The sequence below is a fragment of the Myotis davidii genome, unplaced genomic scaffold (genome assembly GCF_000327345.1).
Source record: "Myotis davidii unplaced genomic scaffold, ASM32734v1 scaffold162, whole genome shotgun sequence".
Lineage (NCBI taxonomy): Eukaryota > Metazoa > Chordata > Mammalia > Chiroptera > Vespertilionidae > Myotis > Myotis davidii.
This window is the reverse complement of record NW_006300036.1, coordinates 4,881,239-4,899,895: the sequence shown is the minus strand read 5'-3', so window position 1 is coordinate 4,899,895 and position 18,657 is coordinate 4,881,239. Positions and strand designations below refer to the sequence as shown.

Here is an 18,657-nt window from a genome sequence, read left to right as displayed (position 1 = left end):
TTCTATCTCTCTCTCCTCCCTTCCTCTCTGAAATCAATAAAAATATATTTAAAAGAAAAAGAAAAGAAAAGAAATACCAATATTTTGCCTCACTCTGGACCCAGTAAATAAAAAATCTTTATGGTTGGGCTCAGAAATCTGCATTTTTTTAAAGCTCCCCAGATTATTCTAATTTGTAGCCAGGGTTGAGAGCCACTGGCCCTTAGGACATTCCATCAATCAAGAAATAGAGGTGCAAGACAATCTTATCTGACCTTGGAGAAGAGAGACCCCTTAACTTGGGAGTGAAGGAGGGGGCTATGGAAAAGCTGACCGTGTCCCTCTGGGTCCCACTTCAATCCCCTCCACCAAACCAAGACCAGTGGCAAAGGCCTGGACTGAGTCATAAGACCTCGGATCATCCTCCCTGCAGTTCACTACCTTTTTGTGATTTTAGGTAAATCATTTAACTTTTCATCTCTGAGCTCCTGTAAAAGAGAAGTGGGCTTGATAATACCCAAATTCCTGCCTAGTTCTCAAATGTAGAATTCTTAGTTTTCTAAAAAATGACACCACTTTCCTGGTGCTCAGATTATGTTATTAACGGTCACTGTATGACACTATCAAAGGCCATATCCAGGCAGAAACCAAGGTTTCTCTTCCCATGTCAGAATGTAAAACTTGAAATGCAGGAAGCCCAGTAACTCCCCACACAAGAGTAGGAAAGGTGGGCATACTGCTTTTTTCATGAGCCATGGTTTAGTTGTAGTCATTTGCAGACGATTTTGGTTTCTCGTAAAAGGTATGTGGGGACAACAGCTGTTCCCTTAAACTCTAATCCATTTCTTTTCAGGGATCTTATTAAATCAGAGGAAGAATAGAAGAGTGAACAGTATACTTATTTGGAAGTTTTATTTCTTTCTCTTTCTTTTCCAAATTTCTTCTTATTTCCCATAAGCATCTACTCTCCTAGCCTATGAATACATTTTGTGGCTTTCTCCTAAAGACAGTGCTTCTTACCAGAGGCAACTTGGCCCACCGGGGGCATTTGGCAACATCTGGAAACTTTTAAAAAATATTTTTAAAATATATTTTTATTGATTTCAGAGTGGAAGGGAGAGGAAGAGAGAGAGAGAAACATCAGTGATGAAAAAGAAGCATTGCCTCCTGCCCGCCCCCGACTGGGGATCGAGACCAAAACCTGGGCATGTGCCTTTGACTAGAATCAAACCAGGACCCTTCAGTCTGCAGGCCGACGCTCTATCCACTGAGCCAAACCAGCAAGGGCTGGAAATATTTTTGTCACAGTGTGAGGGGGTGGGGGAATGGATGCTACTGGATAAAGACCAGGGGTGCTGCTAAATATCCTACAATGCACGGGACAGTCCCCAACACAAAGACTTATCCAGCCCAACATGTCAGTTAGTGCTGTGGGTAAGAAACCACATCCTAAAATATGAAGGAGATCTGTCAACCTGTTTCACAGAAGTTTCCATTTCTGAGCCTATCAGAGCAAGGTGAGGGACAGCAGTGACTGTGTAGCCCATGCCAGCAAGAGTGTTTTTCAGTAGCAGGGAATGGAATAGCTACATGCCGCCCCAATTCATTGGGTTTTTGTGTAACATGTATTTTTCATGCATCGGAACTACTGAGTATACATGGGCGAAAATTTCAGAGATGTGAAATAATCACAGAAATTGAGTAACAAAGCCACATGTAACTGCTCTCGGGGGTGCAAAACCTCCAGAGGCTTTCGTTTGGCCATTTCTCATCTCTCACCTTGGAGCCTGCCCCTCTGCTGCTCAAGGAACAATAATGCATTGCCACCCACTGTCTTTTCCCATTCCCCAAGACTTGGCTCCTCTTTCATCTACTAAAGAGCATAAGAGCTAGCTTTGCGGGAACCAGCCCATAGGGTCCAATAGCAAACGCAAATGGCTTCAGGGCCAGATCTTCTCTGTCTAAAATGTATTTAAACACAAACTTTTAAATATATATATATGTTAAATAAGTTGTATGTATAAGAAAAATTAGCTTAGAGGCTGCCAGTTCGTGGGCTCAGAGTCTAGGCTTTCAAGGGATATTAGCAATGTGGTAGTTTGGCATGACAAGAAAAGGTGGGTATTTGTAAATTGACTTATCCGGGCATCAAATTCTGGATTTACTGCCTTAACATGTAGCCTTGAACAAATTACTGAATTTCTGTGAACCTGGGTTGTATTTATGGTTCGCCTATTCTTCATTCATTTTGCAAAACAACCCTAAAAATGGATTGTTTTGCAAAATGAGTGAAGAATAGGTGAACCATAAATAAATGGAAAATAGTTCAACAAATGCTCCAGCTGTTGTGATAGAATGTCCCTGGGGAACCTGAGAGATCGCCGAGCCCCCAACACCCAGAGTTTACTTTTGGATGATGAGGTTGAGGGTGCAGTTATCTGGAAAAGAATAACCAGGGCATGATTTTAATAGCCAATTAGACAGCTGTCTACAGCACTGACATACAGGGGCTGGCAAAAGTAGGTCTACAGTTGTTTGTATGGAGAAAGACATGCAGGTTATGATTATTACAATCACTTTTTTAACTCAAAAGAATGTCACTTACTTTTGCCCACCCCTGTACAAAAGATGAGAAGAAGACTGTGGGAGACTTGCTTCTGCCACAGAGCTAGGCTTAGACAATTCATGGGCAGGGGTTTGAAGGGAGGGCAGGATCCCAGACTTTGCATCTGGAAGGGGTGCTTTGGGCTGACTTTCTTTCCTTTCTACCCCTGAAATTAGAAACTTAGCGCTGTGACCCACCCAGCGAGCCTCCCTTGTTCCTCCTCCCCATGCCCAGGGTCCAGAGAGCTCAGAGTGTCCCCTAAGGTTCTCCCAGCCTTCTACAGAAACCTTTGTTTTTGAGGGTTCCTTCCAGAAATGGTTCATGTGATTTCTGGCTGCAGTTTGAATAACAGAAATCTTTCCTCCACATATTTACTGGATCGTGTACTGAGCATAAGCAGTCATTCCAAATATGAGAGAGAATTGAAGGGGATATCCGCCATTGAAAGTATGCTCAGGTTTAACCAAAAAGAACCAAGTAACCTCATCCTTAGAATCTATACAGCCCATCAATTCAGACTGGATGTTTAAAAGCCACCTCTCTGAAATTCTGCTCATTTTGACCTGATTTGCAGAAGGACTAAGAAAAATGAAAACATGATATTGATTCTAAAATGCTATCCATAGCTATATTGACTCAGCTTTAAAAGGACTGCCTGGGCTTGATGCCTACTCTGTTGTCAGGCTCTCAATAAGTGCTTGATGGATGGATATAAATGCATGAATGATTTTTGATATCCAATAACAATGAGAAGTGTGCTTGAGTATCGTATATTGTATATCTCAATAGGATTATAGAATCAGTTGCTTTCAATATGGGCTCAGTTTTGATCTGTTGACATGGGTACATACGTATATTTCATAGAAAGATCCATCACGAGTATGCCACAAATGTGCTCTGAATTTCCTAAATATCTCTAAATACCTTCTATATACCTTTGCTTCAATATTTGACCAATAAGTCCTTCATTGTCCTGTGAAACAACTTAGCCCACAAATTTGTTTTTAAATAATTGAGGTAATACAAAAAAGCCATGAGTAACAAATAAGTGGGCGAACAGAGCTGCCTTCCAGTCCGTTGGATGAGAAAATTCCCAGAAATGTTAGGAACTGCCGGAAATGCCTGGCTGTTAATGCATCCAGCCATGTAAATCCTCTTGGGCTGAAAGCCAGACATTTCCCACTCTGCTCTGTGACAGCTCCACTCTGGGGAGCGAGGCTGGTTCCTCCAGACCAGCAGCTGTGTAACAGACCACGGCGTGGCCAAGATGATCCTCAGAGCACTTCCTCTCCATTGCGTGCCTGCTTTGTAGAGGAGGTGCCTCTGATAGAAGTGAGGTTGGCTTTCTCTATCCTGCCAGAATGCCCTCCACATGCCTGTCCTGCCTTAAACTATAGATTATCATCTCCTGAAGGCAGAGCCTGCGACTACATTACCTTTGCATCATTTTCCCTTTCCCACCTCCCACCGCCAAGGTGCCTATCCCAAAGGAGAGCCTCCATCAAGGACGTGGAATTGAACTGAACACCAATTATATCCAACCCCGATAATATTTGCTATGCTTTACACAACGTGGAGCAATTCCTTTGAGAAATGGCAGAAGTCAGACAAGCATTTAAAGCAGTATCTTCTCAGATCCTCCCCCAAAGCCCTATAGAACTGCTCTGTATCATCCAAAGTTGGGGACCCCTGGGGAGTTTATGGTGCTGTGGAAGGGTTAGGGCTTTCTCCTTTCAGTTTTGTCTGAGGGCAGAGTGTGAAGTGCAATGGCATCCCTGTAGTTAAAAGAACACTTTACAGCCATATGCCTGCATTACAGGATCAATCCCTGATTGTGCAGGAGGCAGCTGATCAATGATTCCCTCTCGTCATTGATGTTTTTATCTCTCTCTCCCTCTCCCTTCCTCCCTGAAATCAGTAAAAATATATGTGTGGGGGGTGTGTTTTTTTTTTAAAAAAAAGAACACTTTATATAGAACCCTGGAGCAACACACCTCCTTCATCCTTTTATTAGGAAAAAATGTTGGAACATGGAACTAAACAGCCCAGCAGCCCATTCTCGGGGTGTTTGAAATGATGCTCATCTTTTAACAAAGGCTTCCGTGCATCCCCAAAGTGGAAACAAAGCCTGTCCCTCCACCTCGCCCTGGCTCCTCTTGGGGAGCCCGCACTCTTTGAGGTGATGCCCTGCCAGGCAGGCCACACGAGTTCATCATCCCAGGGCCCATTTTAACACGAGAGGGAAAGGTGTTAGAGAGACATACATCTCCTGAATCTTTTTCTGTGCATCTGTTCCCCGCTGAATGGTGAGCACTCTGCGTGTACATGTACACGTATCTCCTAAACCCAGCTATAACTATATGCAAGCTGTCTTATTCAGACAATAGCAACATATAAAAGAAAGGAAAATAATCATTCTGACAGGAAAAGAGAAACCTGTTCTTTGTCCCAACAGACAGAATTTCTCTGTGTTTAAATAAACACCTTTAAATGACGATGAAAGGAGGCTTGATTTGGGGTGGTGAACACAGTACAATATGTAGATGATGTATTATAGAATTGTACACCTGAAACCTATATAATTTTATTAACCAGTGTCATCCCAACAAATTCAATAAATAAAAAAGTTTGAAAAATAAATACCTTTAGCTCTTTCATGGGGAAAAAAAGCATTTTCTGTTTATTCTCTGTAGTTACCACTTCCTAAGTCCTTTCCATTTAGAAAGACTATGCCTGACATAGCTTTTGCATTTTTTTTTTCTTTCCCCAATTAAGCAGAACCACTCACTGTTCCAAATGGGGCCTGTTCTATTATTAAAAGTCATTTCTTCTGGCACACTTTCTAACCTGTCTTAAAATGATAACCCTGGGGCCTTGGTAAATTAATTGAAAAACTTCTCCTAAGGTGGCTTTGGTGGTTTGTTAAGACATTTAGTTTAAGAGTAACTCTCCGTAGAATTTATCAGTGAATTACTTTATGTATTCCCAGTATTAAATTATTTCCCCACTAAGGAAATTATAATTCTTCACAGTAATGAAAAAAAATTAAACTATCCTGAAATAATACTAAGTTGAATGAAACGTGATGCGTGTGTGTGTGTGTGTGTGTGTGTGTGTGTGTGTGTGTGTGTGTTACCTACCATTTAGTCTATTCCGACTCCTGGCAACCCCAAGATGATGGCTGGTGGCCACAACACCCTGTGCTCGGCTCCTGCAAACTCCTGCCTATGGAGTCAATCCATCTCGTATTTGTTCTTTCTCTTTTCCTGATGCCTTCCGTTTTCCCCAGCATTGCTTTTCCAAGGAACCCTGCCTTCTCACGGTGTGCCTGAAGTAGGACAGCTTCAATTTTGTCATCTTTGCCTCCAGAGATATTTCAGGCTTAATTTTCTCTAGGGCTCACTTGGTCATCTTTCTGGTGGTCCAGAGTATCTGTGGAGATGTCCTTGAACACCATATTTCGAATGATTACTGGCCCTTATGCCAGGAATGTCAGGAATGCTTCTACTAGAAGGTATAAATTATAAATGTAAGACCCAGAAAAGAGAGAAACACTAAAGAGTGAGGAAAAGCAGTGATTGGAATATCAAATAAATGCCTTTAACTGAAGAACAGTGCAAACACATAGGAACCGGCGTGGGGGTAGGATTGTTCACTCATGGAGGAGAGGGTGGGAAGTGGGAGGGAGCGTGGAGAGAGCTGGAGCCCAAGTAAATAAGGCACAGGGAAGGGAAACACACAGTCTCCGTTATGTTAACAAAACTGGGCACTTTCAGAGGTGGGCACAACCTTGGAATTTTCATTTGTTCCCTCGCTGATAAACAAGAAGTCAGCACCGATAACAATCCTTGGTAACACTTCCTCTGGAATGTACAACATTCCATGTTTCTGCTTCATAGTCACCACCGGACATGCATGAGTCAGACTGAGAGGCGGGAAATGTGCCCAGGCTGCTTATGGGACCCTGGAAGGTATGGTCGGCCTGTGGGGTGTGGTCTTGCCATACTGCTTTCTCTTTTAGCTTACCTTGTACATCAGTGATTTCTTTATCTATGAGAAAAGAGGTGGAATGGATCGTCTGTAGACCATGAATTGACCTGGTAGCTAGTCTGAACGTGTTAGACCAGAATATGCTACCCACAATTCTCCCAATTGCTTAGAACATTAAGTCAAGGGAAAGATTAGATTTTCTGGGTTTTGTTTTTGTTTGTGTCTAGGCTCGACCAGGTAACGGCTATACAAACCATGTTTTAAGGATTTCTGTGAGGCCCTTGGATCCCGGGGGTTCAACTTAGTAGACCTCTAGCCCAGGGGATTGTCTCCTTACTGGCCTGGATGAAACCCTGAACTCCTGGGGTGAATTAGGTCCAATCCTTGTGAACGATGACAGGCTGGTTCTGACTGCAAACATAGGCAAATGTGGCCCACCTTCCACAGGACACAGTGAGCAGGGATTCAGTCATCATGCAGTCCTCGCCCTTGTACCAGGAACGAAGCATGCTGGTCAGACGGACTGAGAGTAACTACTGACAGGTCACATAAGTCGTAGCTTCTCTCCTACAGTTAGAAACAGCCCCACCTGTATTATGAGGAAACCAATCTGCCGTTTGAGTTCCTGTACCATTTTACTCAAGCAGGGGTTAAAGCTGACAGAGGCACATGTGTGCAGTTTGCTACACACAGAGTGTTTTCTTTCTTTCCTTCCTTTGCTTTAATGCTTTTAGCTGCTGTGCCCTCTGGTTCACCCCAGGTCCGCCGTTCCTTATTGTCTTACATCCCAAGTCATCTGGGTTGGGAGCACAGGTTATAGCCCTTCTGTACAGCATGCAGAAAAAGACAAACATGGGCTCATTGATTTTAGCCTGGTTTACTTTATGTAATGAATTGTATTTATATCTCTGGACATAGACCATATCTTGCTTTTCTGAGCGAATACAATTGTTCACGTAAGAATTGATCACTTAGTCCAGTGGTTCTCAACCTTCTGGCCCTTTAAATACAGTTCCTCATGTTGTGATGACCCCCAACCATAAAATTATTTTCGTTGCTACTTCATAACTGTAATGTTGCTACTGTTATGAATAGTGATGTAAATATCTGATATGCAGAATGGTAATAGGCGACCCCTGTGAAAGGGTCGTTAGACCGCCAAAGGGGTCGTGACCCACAGGTTGAGAACCACTGGCTTAGTCCATCCCAGTGTGCTCCCGAGGTTCCCTATATCCTTAGAAATGAATGAAGAAATGAATCAATTAGGTACAACCTTTTCAATCACCTGCTATATGCCAGGTGACCTGCAGGAAACAAGGAGGAGTGCTCACATTTATTACACACTTAATATGTGCTAGGAACTTGTGCTGAGCACTTCGAGTGCATGATCTGTTTTGTTTTGTTATTTTTATAAAAAATAAACTTAGCCCTAGCCAGTTTGGCTCAGTAGATGTAGCATTGGCCCATGAACTAAAAGATCCTGGGTTCAATTCTGATCAAGGGCATGTACCTCACTGCAAGCCCCATACCCAGCCCTGGTCAGGGTGCGTGCAGGAGGCAACCAATCAATGTGTCTCTCTCACATTGATGTTTCTCTCTCTGTGTGTCTCTCCCCCTCCTTTCCACTCTCTCTAAAAATCAATGGAACAATGCCGGGGCTGACCGGCAGACCCTGAGCGACGGATGAATGATTACTCTGACAGACATTTCTGTAAAAGAGAGACTAAGGGGCTGTTTTGCTTTAGAAGCAAATAGCCTAGATTGCCTGCTTCCTTAGGCTTGTATTGTTAACAACAGCTTGAACTAAAATTAACTATTAGATACAATCAGCAGAGTAAGTATCCTTGAGAAAGCACCTGCCTCTGTAGTGTCTTTCAAACAAGGACATTTTGAAGTCTATACATAAAGATTCTGGTAAAACACCCAGGGGGTCAGACTTGTTTAGAAAAGTCAAGGGAGGGTCCGCAGCCTTTGGTAAGGTCCCCAGCCTTTGGTAAGGTCCCCCTAGAGGCCTCTGACCTTGCAGAGAATCCTCTTATAGACTTTTCAACTGAGCCCCATGCTTCCCCACAGAAAAATACCCTTAAGTGAAGATTAACAAAAAATAAATAAGCCCTAACCGGTTTGGCTCAGTGGATAAAGTGTCGGCCTGCAGACTAAAGGGTCCCAGGTTCGATTCCGACCAAGGGCATGTGCCTTGGTTGCAGGCACGTCCCCAGTAGGGGACATGCAGGAGGCAGCTGATCGATGTTTCTAACTCTCTATCCCTCTCCCTTCCTCTCTGTAAAAAACCAATAAAACATATTTTTAAAAATAAATAAATAAATAAAAATTAAAAAAATAATTTTCAGTGTTGCCCTATGGAGAATAGATGTGACATTTTCATCCTGTTTTAAAACTAAGGGACTTGAGGCTGGGAGAGGGATTTGCTCAAGGTCACAGAGTTAATGTGAAGCAGAGCAAAGTTTCAGACCCAGACCTTTCTGACTCCGAAGTCCATGTTTTGCTCACTGTAATATGCCTAGACCTGCACTCAAGGAGTTAGTCCATTTGAAAAGAAAGAGAAACTTTGTAAAAAACTAGCATATCAAAATTTGTCCTAATTTTGAAAAGCCTGGAGGTTTTCAAACAATTCTCTCTAGGAAATCCAGGCAGAAGAGATGCTAAACCTGCAAGACCATTGGATTGCCTATTAAATAATGCAGGCCTTAGAAAGAAGGACGCTAAAGAAATCACCATAGGAATGTGACGGGTATAGTGTTATATGGTTTTAAGAATAAAGATAGATCTCCAAAACAAGCTATTTTAAGATTGAAGTCAAAGCTTGCCAGAATAGTAGATAGGATTGCAGACTGGAAACTTGAACTTTGTTTGTCTGGTCATGCTGTCATAAAATACTAGTGGCTTATTAAGGGCTTGTTACCCTGCCTTATTATGAACATTATCTCCATTTAACTTTCACAGTAAGTATAAAAGACTATTATTATCCCCAGTTTTATAGGTGAGGAAGCCAAGAAGTCAAAAAAATAAGCTTATATTTACATAGCTCATAAAGGTTAGAGCTGAGACTCAAACCCAGGTCCTACTCCAGTGTTGATGGCCTTAATGTGCCCCTCCCACATAATAATAAATGGAAACCACTGTATTTTGAAAGCATCCAAAAAGGAAGTCTGCATTAAATAGCAATTTATAATAGAAAAGACCTGGATTTTTTTCCTCTTATATCAGCCTCTTCATATTCTTTTTTTAGAATATCCATTCTTTTTAAAATCTTTGTTATTTTCCCCCATTGACCCCCTCCAATCCCACCCCACCTCACCCCAGGCCCTCACCATCCCTTTGTCTGCACCCATGGGTTATGCATAAATGCCACAAGGTCTTTGGTTGATTACATCCCACCCGCTCAATCCCCCCACCACCACCACCTTCCCTCTGAGATTCTGCACTCTGTTCCATGCTCCATAGCATATCCATTATAGAAAGAAGGTTAAATTGAGTATGTTGTTAATTTGCTTAGAAAAGTTAATCATTAGGACTGTTAACTTCTTAATTGTCCCCATATTCTAATAGATCTAAGGGTTCTCAATGGGGCTCTAGTGAAGAAACCGCCCAACAGCTGATCTACTCGGTGGACCTACCTTTCAGAGAACAATTTAAACTTTAAAAGTGCAAGAGAGATGTTTAGTCAAGTCCTGTAGCTACACCAGACTACCGTGTCATAATAGGATTCATACACAAAAAGAAGTCATGGTACCACAAGAGAATAAATAATAAGTACTACATGAATGCAGAAAAGTAGATGTTAATGGTAGTTAGTAGGATAGAGAGAGAGTTCTGCCGCAGCTCTACAGGTCAGGAAAGAGAGCACAGAGATTAATAAAGAAGGTTTTGAGTTGCACAAATCTGGGCTTGAATTCACCTACAAGGCCTTGAGCAAGTGATTTGACCTTTATAAATCTAGCTTCTTCATCTATAACATAGGAACTTTGAGATCAGATAATAAATGTAAAATATTTATCATTGTTCTTAGTGTAATGTAATTATCTGTCAGACTCCTCCATTAAACTGTGACCTCTTCAAAAACTGGATCAATGTCCTGCTCATTGTTGTGTCTCTCAGCCTGTGATATTGTCCATTAGTTCATCTTATTTCTAATGTTTCCTTCTCTGTGATGGATATCCCATGATCAGATTACTCCTGGCCTCTCTCGACCCTTGACATATTTCACTAGGAGAAGTGGTTGGTTTGCCTGATTGGTGGGTCAGGAAGGGCTTACTACATACCACTCTTCACATTCTCTTGGGGGCATGCAGTCTCTCCCACACTTCCATACCATTCATAAATTCTACCTCCCAATGCCACGTGACCAAGTGGGCAAATCTGCCTAATTCTAGGATCTAGTCATATGAAACACAATTTCACACAAATATTGAAAGGTAAAGGGACACCTATCTGGAAAGGAATATTAGAACCAGATTGCGGAAAATATCTTATTAATACCTTCATTACAAGACATTTAGGCAGATTCCTTAAAACATATGGGTATTGATCAAGAATGGAAAGATTCTACATGACTAAGCCAAAGTAATGCTTGCTTTGTTTTTGATGTTTGGACATTTTTGTTGTGTGTGTGGTTTTGGAAGGGGGGTGTTTGGGGTGGTTTTGTTTTGATTGTGTTGAGGAGGTAAGATTAAGTATCAATATTTTAAATTTTATGCAGACTTCATCTTATGTTATTTTTAAAGTTTATTTTATACGAAGGCACTAAGAAACCCATTGTTTGATGAATAGACTTGCTAAAGCAGTTTTTCCCCCAGGTGTGGTCCAGGGGTCTGCCTCAGAATTACCTTAAGGGCTTTCAAAATGCAAATTTCTATGCCTCACCTCACATCTGTCAAACCAGAATCAGGTCTTGGGGGTTAAAGCCTAGGAATATGAGTTTCACATTCTCCCCAGGTGATGTTTATGATAATTGTATTAAGGGCAACCTGCTAACAGACAGTGTAGCCAATTTAAGTGTTCATAGGAGAATATATATTGTGTATGTGTGGTTATTGGTAAACCGAGTTACTGGCCATTCTGAATACTGTTAGTCTTTTTTTCCTACAGACCAGGTCAGCCCTGCTCATTCAGTCAAGGATACCATCACAACCCCACCTGGGGCCCTGGCCAGCCAGCTTGGTTAGTTAGAGCATCGTCCCATATGCCAAAAGGTGTGGGTTTGATTCCTGGTCAGGGCACATGCCTAGGTTGTAGGTTCAATTCCCCAGTGGGGGCATGTACCGGAGGCAACTGATTGATGTTTCTCTCTCTCTCTCTCTCTCTCTCTCTCTCTCTCTCTCAAATCAATAAAAACATATCCTCAAATGAGGATTTTTAAAAAAAAAAAAAACAGCTGGGCCCTTTATATATGTGGCCATTTTGTGTCTTACTGATTAGGAACAAAAACTAGAAAAATTATAGAAAGTTTTAAAACCTTTTAAAAATTAGAGACCACACACTTTTTTAAAAAAATTTTATTGATTAAGTTATTACATATGTGTCCTTATCCCCACATTACCCCCCATCCCCCACTCATGCCCTCATCCCCCTGTTGTCTGAGTCCATTGGTTAGACCTATTAGCTTGCATATAAGTCCTTTGGTTGATCTCTCCCCTTTACCCCCACCCTCCCCTACCTTCCCTCTGAGATTTGACGGTCTGATCAATGCTTCTCTGTCTCTAGATTTGTCTTTGTTCATCAGTTTATGTTGTTCATTATAGTCCATAAATGAGTGAGATCATGTGATATTTATCTTTCTCTGACTGGCTTATTTCATTTAGCATAATGCTCTTTAGTTCCATCCACTTTTAAAAGAACAACCACAAGAAGAACCCTTGCGATTCTTCCAAAGAGTCACAGCTCCGCAGGTTTCCCTCTCGGGCTCTAAGTGACTAGGGGTCACGGACGGGAACTTCAACACAGCGCTGTTCTTGGGCCTCAGCTGCAAGCTTATGTCCACGACCCTGCCTGCCTTCTGTTTGGGAAAGTGTGGGGAGACACTCTGCTTTAGCCTGCTGTATTCCTCTTTGCAGATCATGCAACAGATGAGTGACCACCGCTACGACAAACTCACTGTGCCTGATGACATGGCTGCAAACTGTATATATCTAAACATCCCCAGCAAAGGGCACGTCTTGCTGCACCGAACCCCAGAAGAGTATCCAGAAAGTGCAAAGGTAAAAATCATCCACCCTTGCAGCTGGCTAGCTTCCCTGACAAGCTGCCTGTCGGGGATTTTTTCACGACGGAGTGACACATTGCAGGGGCTTCCTTTTCCTCTATACATATCCAATTCCTAGAAAAGCAGAAAAGATCATATAAGATAGGACACAGGGAATGTGACTTTAACTCACTCTTCTCATTCATGTTATTGGTCACTGGCGCCTGCACAGCGATTGATACGGCCATGCCTGGTATTCAGAGCTTTTCAAGTAAGTACTCCAGCCCTGATTAAATGCCCCTCCCCACTCTCAGATATTCATTAAGCAAAGGGACCTACAGCTAGATGGTCAGCTGTGTCATTGTTTTCTGACAAGTCAGAGCTGACCCTCATCAGAGGGTCATTTTTTCCTCAAGGCAGAGGCATACGAATGACCCAAGGAAGTGGGTGCCCATTGTCAGGGCTGCAGAGAGAAGGGGCTACACATCCTAGGATAATAAGCATTAAAATACAGATAGAGCAGAAAGGATAGAGCAGGAAGAGCTAGAGAACACTTGGAATCAACCACTGGTGCCTCTAAGAGTCTCTGTGTTTGTGTTCCAACATGGGAATTGTACCTAGATAAGGAATTTTTTCCTGGTCTAATGAAATCTCCCTTGTCTTTAGGGCACTCTGCAAGTCTCATCTGTACACTTCAGTGATTTCAATCTAATCCTACCAAGCAGATAAAGCAGTGCCCACCCACAGATCTTTCAAGTGCCCCTACCTCTTAGGCATTCAGCATCTTCATCTATGCCCAGCTATTTTTCCTAAGCATTACAGAAGAGTTTTAAGTAACCATTGATCTTACTTTTTTTTTTTTTACATATTAGGCTTTAAATTTTTTAGGAAATATTTAATATCACCTTTTAAATATGAAACACTGTTTAATTTCTTGGTTTATCCTCATAATCCATCTCCCTCTTAACAAAAGGGAAGGGTAGGGGAATCCATAGACAATATTTCTCTGTTTCCATGGCTGATGCTGTGGACCTGAGAAAAATACAGGACTTCTGACCCCAGACTGGGCTCAGCCAGCTCTGGATGAATAGTGGGTCTCCTACTCGAACTTTAGCAACAGGGTTGTTAAAAAGACAGGTTCCTCGACCTCCACCCTAGAACCTTCGATATCAACAAACGCTCGTATCCCAGATTCAGCTGGAGTGTCACAGCTCTGGATCCTTTATGCCTTTCAGCCACATTGATCGCCTGACACCCAGATGATCATTAACTACTTCTGGATTTAGCCTTTGTCATCACCGAGAAAGATAACATGCTTGTGGACTGAGGGCTTCCCCTGTGCCAGGCACTGTGCCAAGCATGCTACATGCACTACCTTAGAGCCCTGTGAGGGCGCTATTCTTACCCCAATCTGAAGAGAAGTAATCCGAGGCTCAGAGGGGATGTCATCTGACTGAAGTCACATTTAGGTAGTAAATTGACAGAACTGGGTTTGGAATCCAACTCTATCAGGCTGCCACCCTCTTAACCACTGTCTGGATTTTAAGGAACAAAGTGCTTCCTGAAGACGAATGGTTGATTGTTTTTAGGCATGTGTTTTCAATTGATTTTGTGTTGTTGTTGTTTTTAATGTGCTTTGTTTGATCATCAGAGAAAAATGTATGGACTGTTAATTTGAAGTTTTGACACATGCTTTCTATGAGTATCAAAAGATTCTGTAAAATTCACACCTGTAATTTAAAAGCAGTTTGATCTGAAATGCTTCACATAAATGATATTTTTCTCCAGTTTTTCCCAGTGGTATTGGTGAGGAAAGAAACATTAAAGTAAGGTTATAAGGGTTTTAAAGTGTGGAGAGAGAGTAATACTCAGACTGAAAACACGGCCACTGCCTTTCATATATCACTGAATCTAGCAATGACAATATCTCTAGTATCAACCACATTCTGACACATCTCTGGGTTTGAGGTTAAAGCACAGGGCTAGTGGTTAACCAAAGCTCCTAGCTCTATGGGTATGGCTGTGGGCACCCATGTGGTCTAGAGTGCATGCACATCTTGGGTGAAAAGCCTAAATTCACAACCAAATTAATTTTCTGCACCAGGTGTGGGGCAGGTGACAAGACAGAAGCAGAAACATAATCCTTCTTCTCTCCCTGTGCTTAATTCGTGCTGTAGGTTTATGAGAAGCTGAAGGACTACATGCTGATCCCCGTGAGCCAATCTGAACTGGAAAAGGTGGATGGGCTGCTCACCTGCTGCTCAGTTTTAATTAACAAGAAGGTAGACTCCTGAGTGGCAGTCCCGCCCTGCAGCTGGCTATCCTGCACTCACAAGGCCAACAACTGTCCCCACTCCTGTCGTTTTCATTGACAATCTACTGTGCCACTGTGCTACCAACTCTGGTTCACAGAAGTTCAATTTTAATTGTTTCGTTGTTTCATTCTGTTCCTTCTCCTCTGTCCCTCATGGTGGTACCTACACTGGATTTGCTAAAGAGTTAAGCACCCTAGAAATTATAGAGCAAATGAATTGTCAAAGTGATTAATGACTGTAAGGAAACACTCAGCATTTGTATTATCAGTGTGAAAATCATTTAGTTGCCAATATATGCTGAAGAATGTCTTCTTAGTGTGATAAGCTGGGATTTATCATTAATCATCTTTGGTTCCCTGGTCCATGGATTCTCCTTCTTTCCCTCCTTTTCTTCTAACAAACTCGTCTAGACTTTTTTCCATTACTTTCTTTTGCTTTTCTCACTTCTATCACATTCACCTTAACCTTGGGTAAAATCAGGAGTCTTGCCTTCTGGGTACCTTCCTGCAAGTTCACCCTGTCTGTCGTTGGTCTCCTCTGCCTCATGGCTGCATCTTCCACTCTCCCGCAGAAGGGCAAATGGATCCCTCAGCAGAACTGTGATCACAGCTGTTTGGAGGCACATCCTGACGGGGCTTCCCCGGAGATCTAAATTCCAGAGAAGTAGGGCACCACACCTATGAAGGTAAATTCAGCACCAGATGGTTGCTAGGAAATCATAGATCAAGAATCTTGGAAATACCCCATGGGTATAACATCTTAGAAAGTCTTTAAGTCACATTCCATGAATTTTTGCTTCGTTACTGGCCATATATAGACCCTGAGGAATAGTCTTATTTTCTCTTCAGTTTATTCCACCCCACCACTTCCCTCTATTGTGACTCATCCTATTACTATCCTTCTACCACCGGCAATGATCCTGGCCTATCAACGTTATTTCTTTCCAAACAGACATCCCATCTAACACTGATTCTTGATGTCTTGTGTGAGCTGGATGATGCATGTTCAGGAAGTGATAGGCTGGGTACTTGAGACCAGCTGCTGACAATGGGCAATTCTTTGAAATACCCATGAACATTTACTGTGGAATTCAATTAAAACTGCTTTCCTCTCTCGCCTTTAATTACACAACCTGGAACTGACAGGGAGCTCTTACCTAAAACAATGCCACAGTGAAGGGAGCGATCATTGTCGTTGACTTAAGCCTGGAAGAATCAGCCTGTTGGCAGGCCAGGAAAATGGTACTTTCCAAGGAAGGGTGGCTGATCCAGGCATGTTACTGATTTTTCTAGTCATCTCCACCTTTCCCATATTGCCTGTGGCTTGTTGTTTAAGAGTAAGAATCAGGGAGATTGAGAAATGCAACTTCAAGTCTTGCTCTGCTCACCTATGTGTGTGTAATCAGACATTCCATATGTTTAATGATCAAAAGAGAATTACCTTCATTTCTTTCATCTCCCCCTTAGCAAATGGGGAGGAAACCAAAACATCCTTAACCATTCTCAGTCTTTTTCATTTATTTGATGACTTTTTGCCAGAATTGGAAGAAATTCCTTCTCCTCACTGCTTAACTTTAAAATTCATTTCGCATACAAATATCTAGTTATATATATCCTATGATTAAACCATACCTTGGTCAATGTCACATTTCCAACTGTCTTATCATGAGGGAACAATATGTTTTTACCAGAGAGAGAATGAATGTTACCCACATGCCCAAGTTAATCAAGAAAAATTTTCCTCAGCAGTTATGGTTGCCCTTTATGCTGGCACAAGCAGAAATCCCCTCGGGGAAAAGTCAACATCTCAAAAACAACCATGGAAAAACTAACCCAATCAGCTGGTATAGGCTTACTATTAAAGCAAACTGGCACATAATCTTCAATGTCTATGTGCATCATCCCAAATTAAAGAGCTGTTCTCTATTATGTCTAGTCACTTGCAAGGGAATAGATTTCCCTTTTGATTAATTTGTCCGACTAAGACTGTTTTCACTTCTCCTTTCCTTTACTACTTTCCCTCTTTCCTTCACTTTGTCTCAAGAAACACGATAGAATCTGTGTGCCTCTTCAGAATCTTATTCTGCACAGCTGTGTCACAGAGAAGGCTGGCTTCTTTAGACTACCTATGATAGGATGTGAAAATCTGAAATATCTGCAGCATAAGAGTGTTACTTTTTTTTAATGTTCTCATCAGCATAATGTTACCTTTGAAGGAGAATGATAACCTCTTGTCTATTGTGATTTATAAGGATAGATAAACTAACAGGAACTGATTTTTGACATTATAAAGACATTAGTGATTGTATTTAAGTAAGTAAAAGTTGAGTTATTTGGTCAGTCAGTAAGATTCAGTTTATAAGGACAATATAGAGAAAGTACATTATTTAGCATTATTAAACTAAGATGGATTATTATAGAAATCAACAGGCAGATCTCATTAGTGTATATTGATTGCTCTTTTAAGCTACTGTGAACAGATAGATTGCTACAGCCATGTCTTCATCTCTAAGGGGAGAAAATAGTCTGTAGATGAATACTGTGATGTATGTAGAGCTGCATGTTAGTCGTGGTGATTATTTACTCTTTAACATTCTACAGAACTCAGAAACGATTTCCACATGGTGTTGGGTTTATGCATTTCATTTTACTGACCACCTTGTTCCAGCCAATGTATGGTTATCCACTCTGTGTGCCAAAACCAGTAATGCCTTCATGGCCCTTTTATCCAGAGAAGTTCTGCACTGATTTTAGTCTCTTGCTGTCCTGATCCTACAAGTATACCAGTTACAATGGAATAAAGTGTCAGTTGTACTGTGATCAGCAAGTATGTCTGCCTCTCTTTTTTTTTTAACAGAAAACTGCTATGGTGAATTAAGTCGTCATTTCTTTGCTATCAGGGATGGGAAGTCCTTTTTTTTTTCCTCTTATAAGCTGCAGAATTAGAAATACTATGCCAGTCAATCAACTGCCATCAGTAGCTCCAATTACAATGCTATTTGAAGAGATACTTTATATTTTCAGACACTTAAAAAGTGTGCATGTTCCCCAGGCCAGGTCAGGAGAGCTTGACTTCACACATGCTCCTCCTTAGAGAAGCTTTCCATGGTCAGTACGTTACATGGCTCAGATACATAGGCAGGTAAACAATTTGTTTCTTCTCTCATACAGGAGTTTATTTGTTTTTTGTTTGATTGATTGATTTACAGTAAGCATCTTTTAGGAAATGTGAATATTTTTAAATTTTATTTTTAATTACAGTTGCCATTCAACATTATTTTGCATTAGTTTCAGGTGTAAAGCGTAGTAGTTAAACAATCATATACTTGGAGAAACTAAGATGGCAGCATAGATAAACACCGGGAAATTGCTGCCTCCCACAACAATTGAATAATACTTCAAAAACACAAAACGGACATCATCCAGAACCACAGGAAGGCTGGCTGAGTGTAAATCCTACAACTAGAAGGAAAGAAAAGCACACTGAGAGCCAGAGGAGCTGCAGAAGCAAAGCGCAGAGGGTCTGGCACCTGAGGACGCGGCTGTCTTTTTTAATCCGGAGGGAGG

At 41.7% G+C, this 18,657-nt stretch overlaps 1 protein-coding gene across 1 annotated transcript in view; it reads left to right on the top strand.

The window, feature by feature from the left end:
* Positions 1 to 17,917, top strand: part of DDAH1 (dimethylarginine dimethylaminohydrolase 1) — a 42,764-nt gene extending 24,847 nt beyond the window's left edge. Inside the window, exons 4-5 of the mRNA XM_006776254.2 lie at positions 12,649 to 12,792; positions 14,954 to 17,917. Coding sequence (XP_006776317.1) covers positions 12,649 to 12,792; positions 14,954 to 15,070 — 261 coding nt within the window. The 3' untranslated portion in view covers positions 15,071 to 17,917. The remainder of the gene's footprint in view (positions 1 to 12,648; positions 12,793 to 14,953) is intronic.
* Positions 17,918 to 18,657: the final 740 nt, after the last annotated feature.